At 45.5% G+C, this 27,468-nt stretch overlaps 1 protein-coding gene across 1 annotated transcript in view; it reads left to right on the top strand.

Annotated features, from left to right (window-relative positions):
* Positions 1 to 27,468, top strand: part of sspo (SCO-spondin) — a gene marked incomplete at both ends in the record, with an annotated part of 108,249 nt that overhangs the window by 23,360 nt on the left and 57,421 nt on the right. Inside the window, 44 exons of the mRNA XM_083777654.1 lie at positions 6 to 170; positions 446 to 682; positions 1,161 to 1,283; positions 1,404 to 1,501; positions 1,840 to 2,071; positions 2,709 to 2,861; positions 3,366 to 3,503; positions 4,002 to 4,184; positions 4,497 to 4,647; positions 5,340 to 5,499; positions 5,973 to 6,021; positions 6,247 to 6,348; positions 6,576 to 6,703; positions 6,848 to 6,968; positions 7,438 to 7,565; positions 8,073 to 8,214; positions 8,776 to 8,949; positions 9,458 to 9,617; positions 10,032 to 10,110; positions 10,244 to 10,265; positions 10,396 to 10,516; positions 10,872 to 11,085; positions 11,637 to 11,778; positions 12,308 to 12,487; positions 13,074 to 13,319; positions 13,508 to 13,660; positions 14,130 to 14,288; positions 14,765 to 14,929; positions 15,149 to 15,340; positions 16,263 to 16,524; positions 17,053 to 17,178; positions 17,308 to 17,402; positions 18,207 to 18,437; positions 18,595 to 18,765; positions 20,725 to 20,980; positions 21,401 to 21,447; positions 21,638 to 21,808; positions 22,958 to 23,092; positions 23,833 to 23,969; positions 24,506 to 24,600; positions 25,040 to 25,089; positions 25,229 to 25,393; positions 25,718 to 25,888; positions 26,472 to 26,551. Coding sequence (XP_083633780.1) covers positions 6 to 170; positions 446 to 682; positions 1,161 to 1,283; positions 1,404 to 1,501; positions 1,840 to 2,071; positions 2,709 to 2,861; positions 3,366 to 3,503; positions 4,002 to 4,184; positions 4,497 to 4,647; positions 5,340 to 5,499; positions 5,973 to 6,021; positions 6,247 to 6,348; positions 6,576 to 6,703; positions 6,848 to 6,968; positions 7,438 to 7,565; positions 8,073 to 8,214; positions 8,776 to 8,949; positions 9,458 to 9,617; positions 10,032 to 10,110; positions 10,244 to 10,265; positions 10,396 to 10,516; positions 10,872 to 11,085; positions 11,637 to 11,778; positions 12,308 to 12,487; positions 13,074 to 13,319; positions 13,508 to 13,660; positions 14,130 to 14,288; positions 14,765 to 14,929; positions 15,149 to 15,340; positions 16,263 to 16,524; positions 17,053 to 17,178; positions 17,308 to 17,402; positions 18,207 to 18,437; positions 18,595 to 18,765; positions 20,725 to 20,980; positions 21,401 to 21,447; positions 21,638 to 21,808; positions 22,958 to 23,092; positions 23,833 to 23,969; positions 24,506 to 24,600; positions 25,040 to 25,089; positions 25,229 to 25,393; positions 25,718 to 25,888; positions 26,472 to 26,551 — 6,509 coding nt within the window. The remainder of the gene's footprint in view (positions 1 to 5; positions 171 to 445; positions 683 to 1,160; positions 1,284 to 1,403; positions 1,502 to 1,839; positions 2,072 to 2,708; positions 2,862 to 3,365; positions 3,504 to 4,001; positions 4,185 to 4,496; positions 4,648 to 5,339; positions 5,500 to 5,972; positions 6,022 to 6,246; positions 6,349 to 6,575; positions 6,704 to 6,847; positions 6,969 to 7,437; positions 7,566 to 8,072; positions 8,215 to 8,775; positions 8,950 to 9,457; positions 9,618 to 10,031; positions 10,111 to 10,243; positions 10,266 to 10,395; positions 10,517 to 10,871; positions 11,086 to 11,636; positions 11,779 to 12,307; positions 12,488 to 13,073; positions 13,320 to 13,507; positions 13,661 to 14,129; positions 14,289 to 14,764; positions 14,930 to 15,148; positions 15,341 to 16,262; positions 16,525 to 17,052; positions 17,179 to 17,307; positions 17,403 to 18,206; positions 18,438 to 18,594; positions 18,766 to 20,724; positions 20,981 to 21,400; positions 21,448 to 21,637; positions 21,809 to 22,957; positions 23,093 to 23,832; positions 23,970 to 24,505; positions 24,601 to 25,039; positions 25,090 to 25,228; positions 25,394 to 25,717; positions 25,889 to 26,471; positions 26,552 to 27,468) is intronic.

A 27,468-nucleotide genomic window follows, 5' to 3' on the forward strand; every position in this document is an offset into this window, starting at 1 on the left:
GACAGTGACCTGTGCCCCAGGCCAGTTTGCCTGTAGCGATGGTACCTGTGTGAACGTCTCCAAGCTGTGTGACGGAGTGACCGACTGTCCTGACGGAGACGACGAGAACACGACCAGCTGTCACCCCACTGCCGCGGCAACGTCGCCCCCACCCACCACACCATCTGCAGGTTAATGTCAATGTGACTATAAGAGTGAATGGAGATTGGCTGTATTTTATTTGTTTTTAAATCTAAAAGCACTTCTTGGACTAAATCCTCTCTCGTTTTAAACATTTCAAGGAGCGTTTGAATAGGGAACAATGGTTTTGTCCCCTTGGGTCATGTTCGAAACCGTTTTACAAAAGCTTGGAAAGCTGGGTCTCTTTCCCAGGGCTCTCTTCTCTTCTCTTCTCTTCTGCCTTGTTATGACATCCCTCTCCTAAACCTCCTCCTCTGTCCTGTAGCCTGTAGGTCGTATGAGTTTGCCTGTGCCAGCGGCGGGCAGTGTGTGCCCCAGGCCTGGCACTGTGACGGAGAGACAGACTGCATGGACGGCAGTGATGAGCAGCAGTGTCCCCCGACCCCCTGCGGCCCAGGACAGGTGTCCTGTCTCAGTGGGGACCAGTGTGTGGACTACCAGCACCTCTGTGATGGGACCCCTCACTGCAGAGATGCGTCGGACGAGAGCGTGGATAACTGCGGTGAGTTGTTTGACAAAACAATAAAAACAGAAGTTCATAATACATTCCATAAAATATTTTCTATTTCCTTTCCAGTCGTCGACTAAAACTAAGAAGAAAATGTCCGTCGACTACCTTTTTCCACTGACGAAAACTAAATGGAAACTAAATAAGCTATGATGACTAAAACTAAGACTAAATGTATTGACAATTTCGTCAACAGATGAAAACTAGAAAACACATTTTAGTCGACTAAATCACCTGTAGATTTAGTCGACTAAAATCTTATGACATTTAGACTAAAACTAGACTAACAATAAAACATTCCGGGTGACTAAAATGTGACTAAAACTAAATGAAAACTATTCAAGAGACTAAGATTAAAATAGAAATTTGCTGCCAAAAACAACACTGTTCCTTTCTCTTCCGTCTAAAAACGGAATCACCAAATTAAATACGTGATGTTTATCCATCTATCTGTATTTGATCTTTCACCCAGGCTCTACTTGGATACCTCCCTGCCCAGGCAGCTTCTCGTGTGACAACCGTACCTGTGTGAACATGTCACGAGTGTGTGACGGCCTTCCAGACTGCCCCCATGGCGAGGATGAGCTAGTGTGTGGTGAGTTGTAAACTGGAAACCATGGAACTTGAATGATGCGTATCCCGTGAGCTATATATAGTTTAGGGTACACAATCTGTTGCCTCATCTGGTTTCTCTTGTTCTTCTCAAAAACCCCAGATAAGACGATCTCGCCAACGCCCCCTGGTGGTCGGAACACCACCGTCACCTGTCCTGAATTCACCTGCATGGATGGATCATGTGTGCCCTTCAAAGCGGTAAGGTCATAAGGTCATTTCTCCATCATGAGCAGAAACAAGAAGACGGATGACTTCATCTCCCTCCACCACCCTTGGTTAAAACGGAACTTTACGTAGACCTGAAAGCACGTTAGATCATCTTAGTAATTATGTTAACATTTCATTCTCCTCTCCTCTCCTCTCCTCTCCTCTCCTCTCCTCTCCTCTCCTCTCCTCTCCTCTCCTCTCCTCTCCTCTCCTCTCCTCTCCTCTCCTCTCCTCTCCTCTCCTCTCCTCTCCTCTCCTCTCCTCTCCTCTCCTCTCCTCTCCTTCTCCTTCTCCTTCTCCTTCTCCTTCTCCTTCTCCTTCCTCCATAGGTGTGTAATGGTGTAGCAGACTGTCAGGACTCCCAGCTAGCCCCTATAGGGGGCCCCTCTGATGAGCAGGGGTGTAGAAGTTGGGGCTCGTGGGGTCTCTGGAGCTCCTGCAGTGTCTCCTGTGGGACAGGATCAATGAGCAGACAGAGGTCGTGCCCTGCAGGGGACCCCCTGCGTGGGTGTCTGGGCCAGGACGTCCAGAGACAGCAGTGCTTCAACACCACCTGCCCAGGTCAGCACTCAGTACAATATAACTTGATAGTTTGGGCATGGTCAGAATGTTTGCTTAAGTATGGTACATTAACCAGTTATGTTCTATACTTTGTTGCACAGCAAATAATATTTTCACACTATTTTCTTGGATCTTGGAAACATTTTAGAAATGTTTTTGAAAATATTAAAGCTTTTGGGAAAATAATTGTTTTAACTTGTGAAAGGTTTATAATTTTCGCCTAAAATGCCCAAAATAAGGAATGAAAGTTTAAAGTGCATATTTAAGTAAACTTTTCACCACTGGTAAAGCAGCAATTACAAGAATAATAATAATAATATCTCAAACTTTTATATAGCGCTTTTCTGAGTACCCAAAGACGCTTTACATTGGGGGGCTTTACAGAGGTAACAACAAAATAAAAACAACTTTATAAAAAAAAGAAAAAAGGAAAAACACTCAAAGCTAAAAAACATTAAAAGACAGTGAAAAGGGTTAGCTAGGGAAGGCAATATTGAAGTGGGGGGGATTTGAGGGCGGTTTTGAAAGTTTGGAGAGTGGGGGCATCTCTGAAGAGCAAACACATCAGTCTGACAGGATGTGAAGGATAGTGTTTCTGTACCATAAACGGCACTGTTTCATCTCTGTCTCCCCCTAGTGGACGGCCAGTGGTTGCCATGGGTCGGGTGGTCCAACTGCTCCAGTGGCTGTGGCGGTGTGGAGGTCCGACACCGAGACTGTGTCCCGCCTCGCTACGGGGGCAGAGACTGCTCTCAGCTCCCTGGAGACTCGGGCCTGGCCATGGAGATCAGTAAGGATGACTCTGTGACAACATGGTTCCCATAAGACAATTAGGCTTTGCAATGAAATGACAGCGTCAGCATCCCATGAAAAATGGGGCTGCAATAAAAGCAGCAAAAGACGAATTATGAACACTTTGAACAGGATCGCTAAATGGATCTCCCTCCTCTCTCTCTCTCTCTCTCTCCTCTCTCTCTCTCTCTCTCTCTCTCTCTCTCTCTCTCCCTCTCTCTCTCTCCCTCTCCCTCTCCCTCTCCCTCTCCCTCTCCCTCTCCCTCTCCCTCTCCCTCTCCCTCTCCCTCTCCCTCTCCCTCTCTCCTCTCTCTCTCTCTCTCTCTCCCTCTCCCTCTCCCTCTCCCTCTCCCTCTCCCTCTCCCTCTCCCTCTCCCTCTCCCTCTCCCTCTCCCTCTCCCTCTCCTCTCTCTCTCTCTCTCTCTCTCTCTCTCTCTCTCTCTCTCTCTCTCTCTCTCTCTCTCCCTCCTTCAATTTCTTTCTTTCTTTCATGCTCTTCCAGAGCCATGCCCAGACGATGGTTGTGCCAACACCAGCTGTCCCAGTGGCCTGGTGAAACACAGCTGTGCCCCGTGCCCAGTGTCCTGCGCTCACATCAGCAGTGGCACAACCTGTGACCCCAAAGCACCCTGCTTCTCAGGTCAGTCAGGGTGTCGAGTAAAAACCTCTCTGGAACCTACACTAGGCAAGCTTGTAGAAAGTTGTATTTTTAATTGCTGTATAAGTTGGGGCATAATGCCAGGTAGGGGTAAAAGCATTCATAAACAAATTGATTAGTACATCAACAGCAAAGGTACCAGGCAAACATATTTATAGCCTGTTTATTCACTGCCATTTCTACATGCCATTGCAATTTACAATTTAGGCATTTAGCAGACGCTCTTAATCCAGAGCGATTTACATTAAGCAAGAACAAAGAATAAAAAAGCATAGCAATACATCAAATACATACATACGAAGTAGATATCACGAATCATACGTAAGCAAATAATCCTTTATATAATACATTACTGTATTTAGGTAGCACTGGTTCGATTAGTGTGCCATAGATGGATGTTTGTAAATCAAGCTACAGTATGATGGATCTTTAATGAGTTTCAACCTGTTTCCTTTCCACTCGTCTTAACGTGACCTCCAGGCTGCTGGTGTGCAGAGGGCAGTGTGATGAGCCACGCCCAGCAGTGTGTGTTGCCAGAGGAGTGTGTGTGTGAGGTGGCCGGGGTGCGCTACTGGCCGGGCCAGCAGGTCAAGGTGGACTGTGAGATCTGCGTGTGTGAGAGAGGACGACCTCAGCGCTGTCGGCCCAACCCAGAGTGTTCAGGTTAGTCCGCGCATGCACACACACACACACACACACACACACACACACACACACACACACACACACACACACACACACACACACACACTATATTAGTTTGGTTTGTAAATTCACAAAATCTAATTTAAAATCTTGTTTCAGTCCAGTTTTAGTCATTTTGTTATTTTTTACTTAACTATAATAACCCTGCATTATTTACACTGCATTACATAATGTGAGCAGCCTAGGTCCTTGCCAATGTCAAAGTCAGCTTTGAATTCCAACAGCTATAGCTAACTGTACTGTATAACCGTGTCTCTCTGCTATCTATAGTGCACTGTGGCTGGTCGTCGTGGTCGGAGTGGGGCGAGTGTCTGGGACCCTGCGGCGTGCAGAGCGTCCAGTGGTCCTTCCGCAGCCCCAACAACCCTGGTAACCATGGAGACGGAAGCACATGTAGAGGCATCTACCGTAAAGCCCGCCGGTCAGTACACCCATACTGTACATCTTCTACATCAGATCAAGCGTCTGCCTGTTGACCCATTTTGACCTGAGATCACATTCTAAAAATGTCTGTTTGAAAATGACAGTTTTCTGAAAAAGCTATGTTTCTATGTCAGTCAGTCGATTTTTCAAAAATAGCAGAGCTCGTAGCGCGCCACTCGGTGGCGCGCTATGAGCTTGTAGATCTGTTATTTTTCAATAGCTAAAGCATAACATTGCTAACACCAAAAGGGGTTCCCGCCCCAAAATGGGTTAAGGCTGCAATCCATTTAGATTCATGTCCCAGTATTCGAACACGGAGCTCCCTCGTGAGCACCGAAATGTCTTAAGGGTAGGGGAGATATTACACTTTTGAGCTCGATTCAGCACCTCTTGTAAAACTGTATCAAACAAACAAACACAGAATTTCTCAGTAGAAGAGCAGGGAGACAACCTCCAAACACATTTATTAAAACAAAGTTTTATTCACTAAATGGTTATGGATTACATTTTAGATTAGGAAGTTATGGATTGCAGTTTAGATTATTCAATCATATTCTCTGCTTGGGTTTACAGGCGTGCATGTTTCCCACTCCTGTATTGCTGTGTGTGTAACTGTGTATGTATGCTTAGATAAAATGATGAGCTGTGTGTTGATGTGCTGGCTGTGTTGTCTCTCCATCATGTGTGCAGCTGCCAGACGGCCCCATGCGAGCGCTGTGAGCATCAGGGTGGCTCCCATGCTGTAGGACAGAGGTGGAAGACAGGCCAGTGCGGGCTGTGTGTCTGTCTGCCCAACCTCACTGTGCACTGCTCCCCCTACTGCCCATACGCCGCCACTGGATGCCCCCTGGTAAGTACATGTACAGACGGGGTGCATACTTAGTTTAGACTAGTCATTGGTTAGACATGGGTTAAGGTTAGGTTTAGGTGTGCTGCCCCGTGGGAGGTTAGGTTTAGGGTGAGGGTTTGAGATAGGTTGTAGACATTCTATGTCTATTGGTGTGTGCGTGCATGCGTGCATGCATGTGTCACATTGTTTAATTACAAAATATTAGTACAAATAGCAGTATATATATGTTTTTTTGTATGTAACAAACCATGTGTGTATTTGTTTTATTCAAGTGTAAAATTGCGTATGCTCTTTACATATTTGCAGCTGCAGTATTTTCCACTATGATCACCCGATTGTTTAGTAACATTTTCCTATATATGATCTCCTCTAAATATTGGACTACCGGCTCTCTTTTCAAACCTTGTTGTTTGATTTCACTGCTCATAGTCTCATCCCATAGCAACACCGATGTGATTCCTTTGTTCCCACAGGGCCAGAGTCTAGTGCCTGGGGAGGGAGACATGTGTTGCTACTGCCAAGGTAAAGACACAGGCCATTGTTGGACTGTTTACTTTCATTAATAGATGTTTCTGCTTTGTGTCGGACAAAATCAACTCCATTAACTTGTTACACTGGCCTAAATCCATGCATAGGTTATTTACGGTATCTTCTCTGGACGCTGTTCATTGTGCAATGGCTCATTTTGGCCGAATTGTGTGTCAGTGGTTTTTTTTTTACATTTTAAGTATTTTTGTTTTATTGCAGGAGACAATGCCACCTTCCCAGTCACGAGCCCTGCTCCACTGCCCTCCAAAACAACAGAGGGCGCTACACCCACAGTGCCGACCTATCCACTTCCTCCTGCTGGTTAGTAGCCTTTCCTTTTGAAAATAGTTGGCCATATTCAGCATAGATATTTAAAATAAAATCGATGCCTCATTGGCCGCAATTAATTTCTGTTCATATTCAGGGTGTGGACATTTTGCTTATATGATGTCGGGTGTAATGTGAAAATAAAGTGTTACAATCTACTCACTCCTGTTTTCTTTGTGTTTGTGTACACTCTCATCTCCTATCCTCTCCTCTCTCTCCAGATGAGTGCTGGTCTCCTCTAGGGGTCCAGTCCCTCCCAGCGTCCAGTTTCAGAGCCTCGTCCGCCCAGCCCGGTCACCCCCCTGAGTCTGCTCGGCTCTATGGCTGGAACCCCCACCGGGACCTCCAGGCATGTTTTTCTGTTTTTTTTGGCCCATCTAAATTCAACTAAAGTCCACATTATCTGTATTATGTTGCATTTTAGGTGTGAAATGATAGAAGTTACCAGCCAACCATGTTCTGTGGTTGACTGACATCTCTTGTCTGCTTGCAGGGCTGGAGTCCAGAGCCTGAGGAGTACAAAGAGCTGCCACAGAGAAGCCCTGATGGGAGCGCTGGCAGCACACAGAGCCCCTACCTCCAGGCAGACCTGCTGAAACCATACAACATCCAACATCACTGGTACACAGATGTTCATTTTACGCTCTCAATAGTTAAAGATCTAATAAATGTATATTTGGTTACCAACCCTCCATCATATATAGCTAGGGACCACTGGTGGTTGAGAACCACTTCTGGGATGCTGTAAAATTATGGCACCGGCCCTTTAAGCACTCATAACCTCTATACTTGACTGGGGTCAGCTCTGTACTTACTACAAGTTGTAGGGCGATGTGTTTCGGCTATTTTCGATGAATGTTCCCCCAGAATAAGTAGGCTAGGGTTCCAAAGCCAAAGAAGTTGAAAGCAGGTATGACATGGAAGGGGGGGAAAAAAAGAAAAGAAAATATAGGTATCACTCCACATTGTGGTTCTTAGGCAAAATATGTGATTAGTGTTAACCCGAGATAAATCCAGTTTGCATCTAAATGTCCTCTCTCTTTTTCTGACTCTGTCTCCCCATCCCTCTGTCTATACCTATAGGTGTGCTGACCCAGGGCGGCGGTGTGTTTGACACGTTTGTATCCAGCTTCTACCTGCAGTTTAGTAGGGACGGCCGTCAGTGGCACACATACCAGGAACTGCTCACTGACGCTCGGCCCAGAGCCAAGGTACAGTATTATTAAAGCTCAGACGTTGTAGTACCGCAATCTATAAATGCACCGTGTGTGTGTGTGTGTGTGTGTGTGTGTGTGTGTGTGTGTGTGTGTGTGTGTGTGTGTGTGTGTGTGTGTGTGTGTGTGTGTGTGTGTGTGTGTGTGTGTGTGTGTGTGTGTGTGTGTGTGTGTGAGTGCGTGCGTGCGTGCGTGCGCGTACAACACAGGGTACAACACTTTTTAGTTTGTTTTTCTTCTTACTAATTATTTGATCGGCCCAAAACATTGTGTTTATTGTCATAATTTGTCACCACAAGAGCTGACTTTGTCCGCGGCGTAAACGTCTTTAAATAAATACTTGTTTGAAACGTCTATGGGGAAAATTAACGGGGAATTATTTCCTGGGCCCTCGTCGTTCTGAACACTATACAGGTATACTTTGTTATATACAGGGTTCTCCAAGGGTCTAGTCCATAAAAATGATATAAAGACACCTTTCGTCCGTATTGCTTGTCATTGCAGGTGTTTCGTGGTAACCGTGACGACCGCGGTGTGGTGGAGACCAGGCTGGACAGGATGGTGGCAGCTCGTTATGTCCGCCTGCTCCCGCACGACTTCAAGAACGGCATCTACCTCCGTCTGGAGGTCATGGGCTGTGGAGATGGTGAGGACTAAATATCTTATTTTATGGTCATGGGCTGTGGAGATGGTTAGGATACAATGTCTTATTTTATGGTCATGGGCTGTGGAGATGGTGAGGACTAAATATCTTATTTTATGGTCATGGGCTGTGGAGATGGTTAGGATACAATGTCTTATTTTATGGTCATGGGCTGTGGAGATGGTGAGGACTAAATATCTTATTCTATGGTCATGGGCTGTGGAGATGGTTAGGATACAATGTCTTATTTTATGGTCATGGGCTGTGGAGATGGTGAGGACAAAATGTCCTATGTTTTTTACATTTAGCTGTTGCAAAAATAAATATCGCTGCTTCATAATATTATTTATTTCCCTACCTTCTTTTATTTATGTTTTTTTTTCTCGTCTCGTCTCGTCTCGTCTCGTCTCGTCTCGTCTCGTCTCGTCTCGTCTCGTCTCGTCTCGTCTCGTCTCGTCTCGTCTCGTCTCGTCTCGTCTCGTCCCCTCCCCTCCCCTCCCCTCCCCTCCCCTCCCCTCCCCTCTCCTCTCCTCTCCTCTCCTCTCCTCTCCTCTCCTCCAGGAGCTCACCGCTGGTTAACCACCCCGTCTCCTCCGTCTCCAGTGTCTCCGGCTGCAGGCGGCTGCAGGGAGAGGGAGTTCCACTGTGAGAATGGCCGCTGCGTCCCGGCGGGACCGCAGGGCGTGGTCTGTGATGGAGTCAATGACTGTGGAGATGGTTCTGATGAGAGGCACTGTGGTGAGTGCAATCAAACTGAACACACTGAATATATATATCAATTCACAATTGACGATTTTTCAACCCAATTTTTCCACCCAGTGCCAATTATCTAATGTAATCCTGGGCCCTACACTTCCTCTGCCAACCTGGGGGTGGGGGGGGGGGGGGTGGGGGGGGGGGGGCAGCGGACTGACCTCATGCCTCCTTCTATGCATGAGGAGTCCAAGCTGTTTCTTTTCACCTGACGGAATTTCTCTGGTTGGACGTAGCGCGTGGAAGGAACACGTTATTCCGACCAGTTCCTGTACTCTCCATCAGGCGCCCCGGCTGGCCAGGGGGAGGTAGATTTAGAGACCAGGATTATTGCATGTTTTTTGTGAGGGTACCTACCCTAGGGGACACAGGGAGAACATGCAAACTCCACACAGAAAGGCCCTTTCGCCAACCCCACCTCGGGTATGGTATTCAATTCACTTCATTGACAGACAGATGTGTTGCCATTGTTGCTCCTCCTCTTCTCCACTAGGTACTCATCCGTCCCCTACTGCCCCTGGCCCCCGTGGCTGCCCCGCCGGTCAGTTCTCCTGCCCTCCACCAGGGGGCTGCATCGACGCCAAACTGCGCTGTGACAGGATCCATCACTGTCCCCGCGGGGAGGACGAGATCGGCTGCCATCCCACCACCAGGTGTGTGTGTGTGTGTGTGTGTGTGTGTGTGTGTGTGTGAGTGTCTGTGCTCTGGGAATCTTTAACAGTTTGCCTTTACTTTTCAACGACTTAAGCTCTGTATACTTTGTCACACATCATCCAATGGAAGTCACATGGTTTGACACAACATTTTTGTTGTACGGCTTTCGGCTGTGTTTCGACTGCCCCCTCCCCCTCACAACAAAAATGTTGTGTCAAACCATGTGACTTCCATTGGAAATGCATTGTGAGCTTGCATCAGTAAAGAAGTCTCATGCATCAGCTATACAACAATCTGTTGTGCAGGTGTGAGTGAAGCCTAAGAGTAATATACCTGTATATCATAATATAGGGAACCGTCACAAGCGACACCAGGGTTAATGTGGTAACAATGTGTGTTGTGTCCACTTCCAGACCCCACAGCCACCCCACCCCAGCCCATCTCAAAACACCATCCCAGGCTGCGGTCACCCGCCCTGCAGTGACCCCCACGGTGAGTCAGAAGAACCTCTGTAAACTATCTCACTACAGTACAGTATGTCAGTCTTTTGAATCTTTTATTAGTTATACACACTGCAAATGCTCTGTTTTCTGGTTTTATATTCTTTATTATTATTTGTTTTCAGATTGCCAGTCCAGGATACCGAGGTAAGCACTAACACACCACAACTGAGCAATATTTTGTTAGGGAATGGGATAAATATATATATATTTGTTTATAAAAACTGTCAAATGGGCAGTTTGGGATGGTATTAAATGTCTTAATTGTATCCTGCAGGCATCTGCTCCTCTCCCCTGGGATTGGAGGATGGGAGCATCCGTTATGGTCAGCTGTCCTCTTCCACGTACAGAGCAAACAGTCCCGCTGACGCAGGGAGACTCAACATCGTGCCCAACGTGTGAGTTAACGTGGTGAAATATATATCGTTGTCATCGGGCAGAAACCTCTTCTATTTTTACTTTTTGTGTTTTTTCATAAATGAATGCCCTACTTGATCATACTACAGCGCCACAAAAAAAATAAAATCTAATTGCAGTTCTACAACACTGAAAAGTAACAGTTTGGGACATAATGAGGATTCTGCCCGATAGAGACAAATTATTTTGTCCAAAAGGCCCTGATATTAAGATGTTTTGGTCATGAAAATGATAGTTATTTTGTATTTTAATCAGTGACTCCTCATTTGGCTGGGGACCCATTGGGAAAAGAAAATCTGAAAAACATGTATTTTTGCTCTTTGTGTCGTCTACCAGTCAGATCATGGAGCCTGGGTGGAGCCCACTGCCTACAGACCCCCAGCCTTACTTCCAGGTGGATTTCTTGGAGCCCACGTGGATCTCGGGTGTGGTGACTCAGGGCAGCCAGCGGATGTGGGGCTACCTGTCCAAATACCGGCTGGCCTTTGCCCTGAACCCCAAGCACTTCTCAGACTACACAGAGAGTAGGACACCCGGAGGCCTTGCCAAGGTAATGCAACACCTAAACAGTGCATGGGTTGGGACCCATTTGTGGGTCACAGGCCAGTATTTTGAGTCACGACTCAAGTAAAAATCCTACATAAAAATATATCTAAGAAATTCTATACATTTAAAAAAATCTATAATTCTGAAGTAGGGAATCTAGCCGAGCTCACAAGCTTGTGTGCTTGTTTTAGTTTCAACATTAACATGGTGGAGTACATCTTTTGAACAGATTATAAATTATTACAAACATTATGATATGAAATACTTTTTTTTATGAAACAAAATGAAAGAATGGTGGAGTACATCTTGATGACATCATCAAGATGTACTTCAGTGAACTTCACCATGTTAATGAACCTCCAGTTCTAGGCGACACCGATTTTTTTAATTATTTTAAATTAAGCACATGTGATAAACGAGTGAGCGACACAGCATCCATCTTTGCTCTTGAGCAGTGACAGATTCATGGGTGATAATCTGTATCTTCTCCATGCTCCCATAATGTGTGTGTGTGTGTGTGTGTGTGCGCGTGTGTGTGTGCGTGTGCGTGTGCAGGTGTTTGAGGTGCGCATGGTAGGCAGGAACCCGGTGACTCGCTGGCTGGGTCGTCTGGTCAGAGCGCGGTACCTCCGTATCATCCCCGTGGAGTTCAGACACAGCTTCTACCTCCGAGCTGAGATCCTTGGCTGCAACGGAGGTAACAGAACAACTCCATCCACGCTGTTTTTATACCTTTTAAAACCCATTGAGACCTCAGACCAGGTTCTATAAAATGTCTTCTGAATCATGACATTTTACTGAAAAACGTATACGTTTCTACAGTATATTCAGTAAGTTCTCATACTTTTTCATGTCAAGGACCCACAGGATTATCTGTATTTGGCCGCCTGACAATATGTTGTTCCACGGACCCCCCAGAAGAAAAGATATGAGTTAGAAACGTTTGCTGTGAAAGAATAACAAAAATACGCTGATCTTGTACTTTCTCTAATAACAACCTAAAACACAAACCTTGGTTGAAAAAAAAGTTGTCCTTTAAGAAGTGTTCCCTGCTTTTCCAGACATTTCTTTTTAACGTATGTACTTTTAATTTAATAATTACTTAGTTATAATGAATAATAAGGGAATGCTGACTTGATGTTTTCTTGGCAAGTTATTTCCCTCACTTTATTGAAGATTTTTTTAAACTGCCTTATATTTTAATTATATTGTATCATTGTTTGCAGATGAGCTTGTGACCCCCAGCAGTGTGACCACATCCCCCTCTGGTGGTGGAAAGGTGACGGTGCATCATCGCTGCCAGCCTGGCCAGTTTGCATGTCACCACAGTGAAGACTGTGTCCCTGTCTCTGTGCTCTGTGACGGACGGTCAGACTGCAAGGACCACTCTGATGAGATCAACTGTGGTGAGCACTACAAGATCTTCAATCAATACTCAATACTACTACTATTTCATTATTTTATTGGAGTCAGTCAGTCTGTGTCATTGTATCAACCAACAACTTACAAATGGGCCGTTTGTTTTTCCTTTCAATCATCATTACAAAAAACATTTAGAAAATATTTGCTTCAAGTCAGAAATTCCTATCTTCAGTGGTCAGTATTATATAGCAGCATAATTATTCTTTATTTGAAGTAAACTGGACAAATTGTGTCAAAGTTGAGCCAGAGAGAAAACATTACATTACTTCTAAAAGCCTACTTCTGACAGAAGATTTGAAGACGAAACTGTCCGCTTCATACTTTATCGTGTTCCGATGGCAGTCCTAGAAGCTTGTTGTAGATCTGCTATTTTTGGTACACCACACCATCGTACAATGTTGCATAAATTAAGCGCCATATGTGATAAACGAATGAGCGACACAGCATCCATCTTTGCTCTTGAGCAGTGACAGATTCATGGGTGATAATCTGTATCTTCTCCTTGCTTGCTTCAGTTGCTACTTTTCCCATAATGTGTGTGTGCATGCGTCGTGTGTGTGTTCCTATCAGGTACCGCTCCCACTAGAGGGCGCCCAGGCCTGCAGAACTACACCAGTACTACAGGTGTTCCGGGTCTGCACACGACCACGACCACGCCTGTGCCAGGTCGCCCTGGGCTTCACAAGACTACCACCACCCCAGCCACAGGGAATCAGACGACCAGATCACCCTACATCGAGCTGGGCACCACAGGCCGGCCGGGTCTGCATCTCACCACCCCCCACCGTGGAAAACCTGGGTTGCACACCACAACAGGTGAGAGAGACAAGAACTGATAGCTGTACCAGACGCACCCTCCAAAGGGCATTTTGGTTTCATATACCCTAACGAAATGGCTCTTTCTATTAGGTTTCATCACTGTGTAATGGGTGCTAATAATATTAGCGCCTATCTTTCCATTGGGGTCCTTCAAATTCATCGGTATAACCTTATATTCTTCACAGTCCCCTGGATCACAACCACCCCACACGACGAGGGTAGTAGAGTGCTGTGCGTGGAGGGGGAGTTCGCATGCCGGGCCTTGGGCTGTGTGGACGCAGCCCAGGTGTGTGACGGCAAGCAGGACTGTACTGACGGCTCAGACGAGGAACGATGCGGTAAGTGTTAGGGATGTCCCGATCCGATTCTGATCATTTTGATTTTGAGTATCTGCCGATACCGATTTTCCCGATCCAATATTTTTATACAACACATTTATACCATAACAATAGTACAATATCCAAAATCACAGACAATATCCAGTCTAATGTCATGATATGGATATGTTGATACTAGGGATGTCCATTTTCTTTTCTTTTTGCTCCCGATCTTTTGAAAGTAAATGTGTCCACATGTGATTCCCATACTGTCCTTCCTCATTAACAAGTAACAACTGACTCGGTTGCGTTCTTGATTACATTGACTTTGTACAGTGCACACGGTACAGAATGGAGCTTTTTGTCTGTCCTCAATTAAATTCCATAAACCCAAATTCAAACGCTACATTATTATTTCTATCTTAAAGCACTTTTGTAGACATTAGGATGATGTAAAATGGTCTAACCGCTCCACTCCATTGTTCATCAGGCGCCACTCCCAGGCCTGCGGTGACCACACGGCGCCCCTTGGTACCCAGCCCATGCTCTGCCAAGCAGTTCTCCTGTGGCAGTGGGGAGTGTGTTCACCTGGACCGCAGGTGTGACCTGAACAGGGACTGTGTGGATGGATCCGATGAGAAAGACTGTGGTATGTCCTCTCCTCTCCTCTCCTCTCCTCCCCCATCCCTTTTTCTCGGATTTTGGGAGGTGTAGACAGTTCCAGATTCTATAGAAATATATAGCATTCGGAGATTGTGGAATATTTTTCTGGCAGTATTGAGTTCACCAGTTCCCTCCTCCTGCCTGCATCTGGGATCTCTCAAGCAGAAACGATGAAACCCGGAAGCAGCAGGACAAACATTTGATATCTCCATAATAATTTCGAGTTGTAGTCTTGTTAGGTTGTGTTTACATTTGCGCTGTGGCAGCGCTTTATACAGCCGCATGTCGCTCCAGACAGAATTGGACCGGAGGAGTACATCATCTCTGCCTGAGAGTTCCCAGACTCTCCCTGCTGGCAGAATGTAAATGTTGTCCAGCAGGGGGAGTGGTTTCACCAGGCTAACGCGAGACTACTTCCCTCTCAATACATAACCTTCTCTGTGCTCTCCCTCTCTCTTGCAGTGGACTGCATCATGTCTCCATGGACGGTGTGGAGCCACTGCAGTGTGTCGTGTGGCCTGGGCTCCGTGTTCCGTCAGAGGGACGTCCTGAGGGAGGCCCTGCCAGGAGGAGGGTGTGGCGGCTCTCAGTTCGATAGCCGAGCCTGTTTCCCTCAAGCGTGTACAGGTTCGGACACTCGAGAAAACCCGTCAGCAATCGTCTCTTATACTAACGACACTTCACTTCAGTGTTTTGCGTTTAAATGTGTCAGTACGACGAGGAAACAGCCGCAGCATTGCTGCCATTATGCCACTCTTATATTTAATCACGCAAGCTTTTTCAAATCCAATCACTAGCCAATTATCCGCTCTAACATTCCATTCCGTTCCCGTCTTTCTACCGCAGTCGACGGCCACTGGTCAGAGTGGACAAAGTGGACGGAGTGTGACGCCCAGTGTGGGGGCGGAGCCAGCAGGAGGAACCGCACGTGCACGGCCCCGCCCCCTAAAAACGGTGGGCGGGACTGTGAGGGGATGACGCTGCAGAGCCAGGGCTGTAACAGTCAGCCTTGTGGCTCGGGAACAGACACGCACACAGGTAAACTGCAATGGGCTCTATGCACACAGACTAGGACACACACACAGGTAAACTGTACAAATGTGTATACTCTCAGAGTTACACACATGTGTGGGTCCATTTGGAGCCCACTCAAGGACACTTTGAGACCCACTGGTGCAGCAGAGTGTACAATAGCAGCACCCCTGACTCTGTTTGACCGGAATGGAGTGCATGTTGAGTCCAGGGAAGGGTCAACCAAAGTGTCATGCGTGTCATCACACCACTCTGATGTTCCCATCCAAAAGGACATTAGCTGCAGCCTTAAGGGCAGTCCATACTGTCTCCGACCATCCAACTTTTCGTCGGAAAGCTCCGGTACAACTACAACATGACGTCACTCGCAACTTCTGAAACGCATTCCTCCGAATTTGTGTTCCTCCGAATTTGTTTCTACTTCGGAGAAAAAATTTAAGTCTGATCTTTCCGACGAAAAGTTCGGTGGTCGGAGAAAGTATGGACTGCCCTTTAAACAAAATTATGTAGTAAAAAGGAACACAACAAATCATAAACTGGAATCAAACAATTTTTTATAAGTTGTATTATTTTGGTGGCAGAGGTTCTTCTTTTGCAGTTACTTGGGGCGTGTCAAGAAAAATCTATTTTTGTCACCGGGATGGTGACAAAACCTTTGCATTTCTTTAAAATCCCCTCATGTTAAACTGAGAATGACCCCTGGCTTACCTCATAATCTCCAATAAATTCTAAGAGTACCGTGTGTGCCTTAATGCATAAAGACACATTGCACAGTGTAATATATCCAGGTTAATAACTATGGTTACAGTTGTGTGTGACTGACTGTGCTGGTTGTCCAGGCTGTGTCCATGGCATGCTGGTGACGGAGGTAATGTAATAATATTAAGGTTGTGTGTGACTGACTGACTGTGATGGTTGTCCACTCCAGGCTGTGTCCATCCCATGCTGCTGGTGACCGAGGCAGACTGTCTGTCTGGCCGAGTGGAGCCCTGCCCTCGGTCCTGCTCACATCTCAGCCTCGGCAACAACAACAACTGCAGCGCTGCAGCGTGTGTTCCAGGATGCCGGTGTCCAGAAGGTCTGTACCTCCAGGACGGCCGCTGTGTGAACGCCAGCCAGTGCGTCTGCCACTGGGAGGGACGGACGCTGCAGCCGCGACAGGAGGTTACCAAGGACCACTGCACCACATGGTGAGACGCCTAATCCCTCTGTTATACCGACCATGGTTCCTAAACGTTTTATTAGCTCAAGACCCAAAAGATGAATTTGATGTTTATCTATGGGGACCCAAACTACTGAAAATAGCAGATCAGCTATTTTCACTACTTGTTACACTTTCTTTTTTTAATTTATGGATTTTTATGATTTGTCTTTGATTTCTTTATGAAATTACAAAAAATAATAATAATAATAATAATTCATTATTATTATTATTTTGCTTTTCTGGCAATTTTTTTAAATAGTTTTTGAAATAATAATAATTAAAAACTAAATGTAGGAAACCAAAAACCTAAAGGGACCCATGAAAATGTGACCGCGACCCACAACTGGGGCCCGACCCAGTGTTTGGGCACCAGTGCCCTATTAAATAGACTCATTAGACTGTAGTTGTTCTATGTTCTAATACACTTTATTATTTGCCACCAACCTCACTGTGGAATACATGTTCAGTGACGTGTGCCCCTAATATTAACGCCAATGATTAATGGTTCTATCAGCACATGCGCAGATGGACGAGTCACCTGTGACAGCTCCAGGTGTACAGCGAGGTGCGATTGGTCAGCCTGGTCATCGTGGTCACCATGTGACATCACCTGTGGGCCGGGCCTACAGCAGCGCTACAGGTGAGCCCAACACCATGATTGATGATTGTAAAATCATCTATTCTATTTTCAGAAAAGTCATTCTAATTCCAGTACTATGGTTAATTCCAGAAGTGACATGTTGTTTCTCTGTTGACCATCTCTCCCCAGGTCTCCAGTCAACCCAGCAGGCTCAGTGGGAGTCCAGCCCTGTCTAGGAGACTCCTCCGAGGCTCGCCAGTGTTTCAGCCCCTGCCCTCCTGCTGGTACGCAAGCCAATTCACCTTTCATAGACTATAGGGTAGTCTCGCGTTGCCAGACCTTTGCCTCTCGCAATTTTCAAATGCTTCCGTCATTCGGAGATTGTAGATAATAGTTGTCTGATGGCTACACGAGACTGAGACTAGGGTAGCCTGGCTCCAGCTCCTGAATTGCTGGCCATGCCCATTAAAAGATAAGTTCTTCTGGAGGGGTTGCACCGCCTCACACTAAGTTCAAACTTAGCCTAGTTATAGCTTAAATGGCTTTTAAGTCAAGACTTATGCATTACTAAAAGCCATTTAAGCTATAACTAGGCGTGTGAGATGGTGCAACTGGCTCCGGCGGTTCAGGTCTGGTGACTCTAAGGCAGCCTCGGTTGAAAATCTGATGCCAATCACCGCCAACAACAAACATGGCTGCCCCCACTGTGGTAACTTGCGATTGTATCGATCTGGCTAGATGTTTATGTAGTGTGGTCCTGTCAGTGCGTCCAGATGTTTATGTACTGTTGTTTATGTCAGTGCGTCCAGATGTTTATGTACTGTTGTTTATGTCAGTGCGTCCAGATGTTTATGTACTGTTGTTTATGTCAGTGCGTCCAGATGTTTATGTACTGTTGTTTATGTCAGTGCGTCCAGATGTTTATGTACTGTTGTTTATGTCAGTGCGTCCAGATGTTTATGTACTGTTGTTTATGTCAGTGCGTCCAGATGTTTATGTACTGTTGTTTATGTCAGTGCGTCCAGGTGTTTATGTACTGTTGTTTATGTCAGTGCGTCCAGATGTTTATGTACTGTTGTTTATGTCAGTGCGTCCAGGTGGCGCGTGGAGCAGGTGGACGTCCTGGTCTGAGTGCAGTAAGACGTGCTTCCACGACGTGGACGACGTGGGACTCAGACGACGCTACCGCGTCTGTAGCAGCAACAACAACGTCACACACGCTCAGCACGTGTACTCCGATGGCAACCACACACACACTCACCCTGCCTGTGATGGAGAGAGCGAGGAGCAAGAACCTTGCAATACCGTACACTGTCCAGGTACTATGCATGCACACACACACTAGCCACAACACAACATCCTTCCCTCCCTGAACAGTATGACCATTACATTGTATGATTGCTTGTGTTGGACAACTGGGAATGTATACAACATTGTGCTATTATGATCTCATCTCACGTGGTTCTATTCTTCCAGTAAACGGAGCGTGGTCTAAGTGGTCAACCTGGTCCCAGTGTTCGTCTGAGTGCGATTCTGGTGTCCAGACTCGAGAGCGATTCTGCAATTCGCCCTCCGCACAGCATGGGGGCATCAGCTGCCCCGGGCCACACATACAGACACGAGACTGCAACTCCCATCCCTGCTCAGGTACTGCTACAAGAGATACTCTGGGCTCCATTAAGCAATTCATATAATATGACATATAATATTACAGTTTTATGAGCTGGGGGCGTGTTGTATGTCATATTGCAATTTTGGGCATGTTAAGAAGCGCTTTCGACACCCTGTGGATTGCGCAAAACGGCCTTGAATTAGTCATGGGTGTGTTTAAGGAGTGTTTGAGACGTACCCAATCAACATGTCCGTACTATTCTCTTTACCAGTCAGCTGATGTCACATACGGAATGCGCACTTTGGGGATCGTGGTATTATTCAGGCTGGCAACATAGAAGACATGACATGACTTTGTCACATTTGGGTTAATTATTCCTATTGCACTGCATGCTGTCACCTTTATGCCTCAAAATAATTTGTTTCTATTGAAAAACACCAGTAAAATAACGTTTATTATATTTTATTTCATTCAAGTCATGATGAAGGAATGAGTTGAATGCTGCTGCTTAATGCTGTGCCTGTGGCCCCGATGGTATATGGTCTTCGCTCGTAGCATTTTATTGAAGAAGACTTGAATCGGGTGTGATACAGCATATGAAAGCAAACTTCCCAAGGATTATGGAGATGTTTTTATTTATTTTTAAGGTTCTCAACATCTCAACATTTTACAAAAAAATGACAAAAAGAGGCTGTTGCCATGTCTCATAGAAACAAGTAAATAGGTCTATAAAAATAAGCGCATATAACAGGGGTCTGTAACCTATTTTAAATGAAGTGCCATGTTTTTATTTTCTAGATAGTGAGTCTGCCATATCCAGATTAATTTTAATGACACCACATTAAAATAAAAAAACATATTTTGATTGTCCACAAATATAAAGTTCTTCTTCTTTTTAAATATGTTCTCGCACATTGTTATAATGATCATTATATATATCCCCCTGCAGTCAGAGTTCATAGTTTTAATGAATGAATGTGATGCATTGTGAGCTGGTATAGATCTGCTATTTTCAAAAGTAATCTTGGAAAAACTTAATTTAATTTTTGGATTAGCCGTCCTTAGTTGGGCAAATGCATTCATCTGGGGATCCTTGACATGGGAATGTGCTGTGTGAGGATCACTGGTTTAAACAACATTAGGAGAAAAGCCCAAATAACCACTTTAGAAACAAGAAAAGCAACCACAACTAGTAGGCTACAACTACCAATATTTACAAGCAACTTTACAGAAAAAGAAGCCGCTTATAATAAACAGAAATGGCAACACTCCAGCAGCCTCCCAGAGCCGCTCAAGTGTAAAATCAAACAGTGCTTTTTGCGTTTATGAGGTGGTCAGACCCACGTCTAATCGTTATGCGCTGTGAGTGTTTTTAGGTCAAGGGGCTTATTAGCAAATTGCGCAAAGCGAAAATAATTAACATATGGACACTCCCACAATGCTAAAATATTCAGGAACGCCGTATGCCATATGTGTGTGCGTTCAACACGGGCCGATATGCCTTTCATAATACGATTGTGCGCAGAGCGAGGGCAATTTCTGTATTACCCCATTGTAAAACGGATCTTCAAAATGGCACCCTCTGTCTCTATTTTATAATGTAAACTAAATCTAGAGATGGCATTGCATGGATTCATGTAATGGTGAGGACCTGACTGAGGGTGTGCCGTGTTCATGTCAGTGACCAGATATCATCGTTGTCCATTACATTTACAGTACAGTTTTCAATTTAGGCATTTAGCAGATGCTCTTAATCCAGAGCGGCAAGACCTACACATCATAAGCAAGCTAAGGACCTAACATCCGACTAACAGTCTAATATCTGCACAATGAAACCATGACTATACACTATAGAGTGCTATGTCTACATAAAATGCTATCTAAGTTACATAAGTCTAGCCTTGCATACGTCTGTAAAGTGCTATACGGACTAAGACAGTAGTTAACTCATTCCAATTCACAACTCCCCCTCTCTCTTGTCTCCCGTGTCTCAGGCGTGTGTCCAGAGGGCATGGTGTACCTGACCATAGAGGAGTGCCAGGCTCACGGGGGCGCGTGCCCCCGCATGTGTCTGGACATGACGTCCACGGAGGTGCAGTGTGCCACCAAGTGCTACGACGGCTGCTACTGTGACGTGGGCTCCTATCTGCTCAACAGCAGCTGCGTGTCCCTGGCACAGTGCCCGTGCTACCACCACGGAGAGACGCACCCAGCCGGGGCCACTCTGCCCGTCGACGCGTGCAACAACTGGTACTGCCGATACGTCTGAGTGCTTGTACCTCACCGACCGCTCAACCGTTAGGGTCCATTAAAAATACAATTTTCTGGCCGACACGGAATAGGAGCGACACAGAAGCCGAGATAAAGACATTTCTGAAAGTTGCAGTAAAATGGGATTTTTTGCAACCACGTGATCTCCTGTTCTCATATATATATGGCTGAGGGTTAAATGGTGACTCACATGTATATATGTTAGCGAAGAGTGTAACGTAAAAAAAAAGACGTGCCAGTGAATGAGTTGATACTAAACTAATATAGGCCATAGGCATAGCCTTAATGCATCCACTAAAGTACACTTACAACACATTCCTGTAGCGTTATTTATCAAGTGAGCCAAATGAGAAAAAAACATCAAATAAAAAATAACGTATACATTCCTTGTGTTAACAGCACCTGTGTTGATGGAGAAATGGAGTGTGGAAGTGCTCCTTGTGAGGGTTAGTAGCTGCGTGAATGCATCCCACATTGACCATTATTCATTTGGTATTTGTTTGGAACACTGTAATGGAACAATGGAATTGCAGCGCCTCTCTCACATTCTATCTGTCTTACTTTCTCGTGTGTGTGTGTGTGTGTGTGTGTGACTGTGTGTGTGTTTCTTTGTGAATTTACATGCATATTTCCCAGTGGATTGCGGTTGGAGCAGTTGGACCCATTGGAGCGCGTGCAGTCGATCATGTGACGTGGGTGTGAGGAGGAGGTATCGTTCTGGAACCAATCCCCCCGTAGCGTTTGGGGGTCGACCCTGTAAGGGAGAGCGAGTGGGCATCGACACCTGCAGCCTGGAACCCTGCTATGGTGAGAGAGGACGTGAAACCTTCTAATACGCTGGTTTTCAGCCCCTTTTCATATCAAGGTCCATTATTTGTTTGGCATTTAAGCCACGGACCACCATTTGATAAGATTTAGCCTCTCGGACCCAAAAGCGTTTAATAAGATTTTGTCCACAATTCCATGCTGCAGGAGACCGCTTATCAAAATAAATAAAATGTTAATTATTTACTTCTTTTTGTAATACAGATACAGAACAAAAATTTTACTCTCTCAAGGGTTACTTCTTTATCTCAAGAGTTAAAAATATATAAGGATCCATTTGGTTACCAACTCTCCATTTAGCTGGGGACCACCTGGAACCCCCTCAAGAACCACTGGTGGTCCGCGGACCACTGGTTGACAACCACTGTTCTAAACACATCAAGCACACTACTGCATTCAGTGAATAACATTAAAGGTGATATCGATTAAAAAAATATATATACATCCTGGCAAATAATAAAAAGAAAATATGCTTTCACAGAGCTTTCCCCAACAACTATATCATGACTGTGAAGTAATAATTTAAATAACTTTGTCAGGTTTTGTTTACATCTGTAAACTGACAGATGTAATTTGGGAGTGGAACCCTTTAGAGACACTTGTCAGGTCAATAAAGGAACATTGTGCCACAGTGGTGTTGTGACCTGAGTGCAGTGAGCCCATCATGTGGCTCAAATGTTGTTTGTAGTATCACCATTTTGACCTGAGATCAGATTCTACAAATGTCTTCTACATCCTGACAGTTTTCTGAAAAAGCTATGTTTCTATGTCAGTCGTTCTTCGATTTTTCAAAAATAGCAGACCTACAAGCTCGTAGCGCGCCACTCGGTGGCGCACTATGAGCTTGTAGATCTGCTATTTTTCAATAGCTAAAGCATAACATAATGCATTGCTAACACCAAAAAGGGTTCCCGCCCAAAATGGGTTAAGAAAGGGATTTTGGTCAAAGTTTGGTCAAATCTTTAATTGAAAGAATTGCAGGAACTCTTGGATCACTGCACTGTGCATATCATTCCAGTCCCATCAGAAATCTTTTTAGACCACTGTAACACAAACCTTTGTAGATTAAATACAAAAAATAACCTGTAAGTACTACAAGTCAGCTAATTGAGCTGTGATGTGTCTTTGTAGGTGTGAAGGAGCCATGGGGTGCGTGGTCAGCGTGCTCTGTGACGTGTGGAGGAGGTTACAGGAATCGAACCCGCGGGCCACTCCGAATCCACGGCACCGCTCAGCAATTCAGCGCCTGTAACCTAAAGCCATGTGGTAGGAGTCACTAAAGATGTCTACTGTACCACTGAGTGATTTTACATTGTATTTATGTTACAGGATTCTAGCTACCGTAGCTAAGAGCTATGTACTCCAGAATAGAATGGGTGGGCACTGGTTTTAACGTTTAACTTTGAAACCCATATTTACTTTATTTACTGGACTCTCGACGAGGGGTCCTTTCTAGCCCCCCTTCTTTTTTTTCCAGACGAAATAGCAGATCTACATGCTCACAGCGTGTCACGTCGCATATATGGGAATGCCTGCGTTCACATATAGTTAGTGGATTATGACTGATGTAATAGGATTTTGAAGATGAGAATACTACACTGCCTTGGAAACATAGGAAGCAAGGCTTCCACCTGTTGGTTGTCTGTCAGATGACCTATTCTTACATAAGACACATGTTTGACCATGTCCACTGACCACTGACCACACCTCCAATGTATTCTCTGCTCTGTCATTGTGTATAAGAGATAGAGATGTAAAGAGCTCGGGAGGCTTGCATCCGTGCTTCCTCCCTGGGCGGGTATACAGACCCGTCTTTGTAATAAAGTGACAATGTTTCAGTCCACTCTCTACCTTGATTATTTCTTAAAGGCTCTGATGTGAGTTCTAAATAATCGACCACACTGAGTAATGGATAAAGTGTATCCATTACATCACTGCTTGTTTTTCCAGCAGGTTGTGGTCGTTCACTGACGTCTTGTCTGTGTTGTGTGTGTGTGCTCCTCTAGGTGACGGCAGGAGGTGTCCTCCAGGGCAGCAGTGGACACAGTGTGTGAAGGGACCAGTGTCCTGCTCTGACATCTCCATGGACCTCGTGAGGAACTGCACCCCAGGCTGCCAGTGTCCACATGGGAGCGTCCTGCAGGTTGGTGGACGAGACATGCAGTATAGCAGAGCAGAGCACGGCTTCTCAAACCGGGGATTCAGATTTTAAACGGGGGCCAGTTTCGAATTGCAGGTGCCCTTTGAGAGCGGTTTTGAAGGAGTCAAGGGATTCACATGTCTTCACATGCGTGTTCGTAGAAAGGAAACATGCGCGCGACAATGTCACACGACTGCGCCCACGTAAAGACGCTTGCGTGGTCGATGCTCAACTTCTCCGTGCATACAGAAGAAAAATGCAGGTCTCCTTGAAAATGAATTACTAGGCGTGTTAATCGCCCCTCACCTGAAATGGCCTTCAGGGTTCATTTGGTTACTAACTATCTATCATTTACATGCAATTATTTGTACTTTTATACTGTGGAAATACAATGATTCAACCACTAGGGGTCACTGTTCACCTGCTGAGCTTGATTCCATCTACAATCACACGCACACTCACGCACACACACACACACACACACACACACACATGCGTGCTCGCTCACGCACTAACCTTTCATGTCTCCATGTGCGCAGCATGGTGTGTGTGTATTGGAAAGGGAGTGTCTGTGCCACGTGGATGGGCAGCAGTACCAGCCTGGATCCACAGTCACCATAGACTGCAACAACTGGTAATTAAAACTGTACATACATTACATACTGTACTGCTGTACTTACCCACTGCTACTTTTAATCCCACCAGTACATCTTTTTTTTGCAGGCTGTGTGTAGGCTAATCTGGATTATAAGCACAGTTTTTTATTAGTTTTTATTTAGCTGTATAAAGAGAAAGAAAAAAAATCATATATCATATACATCACATTCCGTGCTCAGCCAATCAAATCATCAACAATGTCATTCCGGCAAATCACAATTTGCGTCTTCACTTTTCTGTACTCACTAGCTATAGCGCCCCTCGGAAAGATATAATCATATTATGCAGGAGAAGTGTATAAGCTAAGCCTATTTATTTATCATTATTTTCTCTAGCCCAAAGCTCTTGCATGCATGTGTGCATGTGTAAACGGTAAACGTGATGATGTTTACCGCCCCTGTCATTATTATTTACAGTACCTGTGAAGGCGGCAAGCTGACCAACTGTACTCAACTCAACTGTAACGGTAAGAGAAACTGATGCATCGACAACTGTCACAATGCTACTACTATCCCTGTCACAATGTTCTACAAGGTGTGTCTCACTAACTGACGATATATTATTAATACTCTATCTCTGTTCTTCAACCCCTCCCCCCACACCAGTGGAGGGACAGTGGTCACTGTGGACTCCGTGGGGCCAGTGTTCGGTGTCGTGCGGAGCGGGTCTCCGGTCTCGGTACCGCTTCTGTCCCAACTCGGCTGCTCCGGGCCTGCCCTGCCCGGGGTCCCACCGCCAGGATCAAATCTGTGTGTCTGTCCCCTGTGACCGTGAGTGACACACACACACACACACACACACACACGTATTATTCAAAATTTGAATGATGAGTCTATCAGTCTATATTTCCCAAAAGGAAATCAATGCATATCATGCAAACAAAGACGAGACCAAGGCACTCTTGTATGAGAAGGTGAAAAGCCTTTATTAAAATGGCTAATGCATTTGTAAAAGTTAAAATGCATATCATATTTAAGTCTGACCAGAAGCAAGGATAAAACATATACAATACAATATTGGCCATAGAAAATCAACATTAGAACTGAAGCCATCAAGCAGCTGGTGAGCGTCATGTCGTCTTGTCTGTCCTCCAGGTGACGGGGACTGGGGACAGTGGACCAACTGGACAGACTGCACCAAGTCGTGTGGCGGAGGCGTCCGGAGCCGTAGGAGAGAGTGTGACCGTCCCATTCCAGAAGGGGACGGGAATTACTGCGAAGGCCTGGGGACTGAGGTCGTAGCCTGTAACACCGACCACTGCCCAGGTATGCAAAGACTGAGTGAATGAATGTATGAATGAGTGTTCAGATGCGAGAAGGCTGGTCAGAAGTTAAGGCAGAGAGACGCTGGCGGTGGAAGTGTGGTGTGGGGCGGGACCATTCTGATTCTGAGCAGCAAGGTACGCTGTTGACGTTGACGGCGCCAGCAGCGTGGTGTTACGTCTGTTGTATTGGCGCCGTGAGCGTAAGTGCGTGACTGCGCCATGAGGCACCATGAGCGTAAGTGCGTGCCTGTACTCAGTTGTATATAGTAAGGATGGCTACAGAACTTCTTTTGACTTTTTTTTTTTGTATAATCTTTATCCCACGATTTTGTAACCCATTTTTCACCCCTGTGTCAATTATCTAATGTGATCCTGGGCTCTACACACCCAACCTTGTCCCCATATATGGAGGACATGGGGAGAGCAACGGACTTGAACTCATGCTTCCTTCATGCCTGAGTGTCCAAGTTGCTCCTTTACACCTGACAGGGGGGAGTAGAACTGACATTTTGACAAGTCTGTGTTGCTCTCCTAGCTGTACCACCCCTGCTAGTGACATGCTATGTTCTCTGTGTGTGTTTCAGTGCCCCCGTGCTCCCAGGTCCCAGGGACCGTGTTCAGCAGCTGTGGACCCTCCTGTCCTCGCTCCTGTGATGACCTGGCAGTGAGTAGTAGTACCATTACAACCTTCTGTAGCGTCTCTGTCGGAATCTCCAAAGCTGTTACTTTACCTTTCTGGGGGGGGGGGGGGAAATCATACTATAATTCAATCAATGTCTGTGTGTCAGTCTGTCTGTGTGTCACTGTGACTGCCGTAGCTCCTCACTGCCTGCACCAATCACTCCCACTTTTCACACAGGCATTGACCATAATAATATGGAGGTCTTCACAAAGCCCCTTTTTCGATTTGACACATTAATGATTAATAATGAATGTATTGGTGAATTAAAAATGCGAAAACGCACCCGGGCGCAGTACCCCCCGGGGGATATCTCGGGTAAGGGCTAGTAATAATAATTATAAGAAAAAGTCCTTCTGCACACAATGGACAGGTGCGTTGGATAACTGGAACTGAGAAGTAGAGAAAAAATAATCCTGCACAATGTCTACACTTGAGTTTAGATTTATTGAGCAACGTTTCGGTTGTTTGTTTTTTTCTCTCTTTTTTTTTCTCTACTTGAAATAATAATAATTCAAATCAAAACGTTGGAAACCCCCCAAAAAAGGGACCCATACAAATGTCTCCCGAACCCACTGTTTGGACCCAGTGGGTTTAACCCATTCTGACTGGGCACCCATTTTGGTGTCAGCATCATGTCGTGCTTTAGCTATTTAAAAATAGCAGATCTACAAGCTCATATCGCGCCACCGAGTGGCGCGATACGAGCTTGTAGGTCTGCTATTTTTGAAAAATCGAAGAGCAACTGACATTTTTAGAATCTGATCTCAGGTCAGAATGGGTTCATCAGACCCAGTGTTTGTCCGGCGGAAACCTCGTATGAATCTGATCTCAGGTCAGAATGGGTTAAAGGATGAAGTAGATGTGGTGCACGGTATGACTGTGTCCCCATCCGTCCCATG

This window comes from Protomyctophum parallelum (genome assembly GCF_964188405.1).
Source record: "Protomyctophum parallelum genome assembly, chromosome: 12".
Lineage (NCBI taxonomy): Eukaryota > Metazoa > Chordata > Actinopteri > Myctophiformes > Myctophidae > Protomyctophum > Protomyctophum parallelum.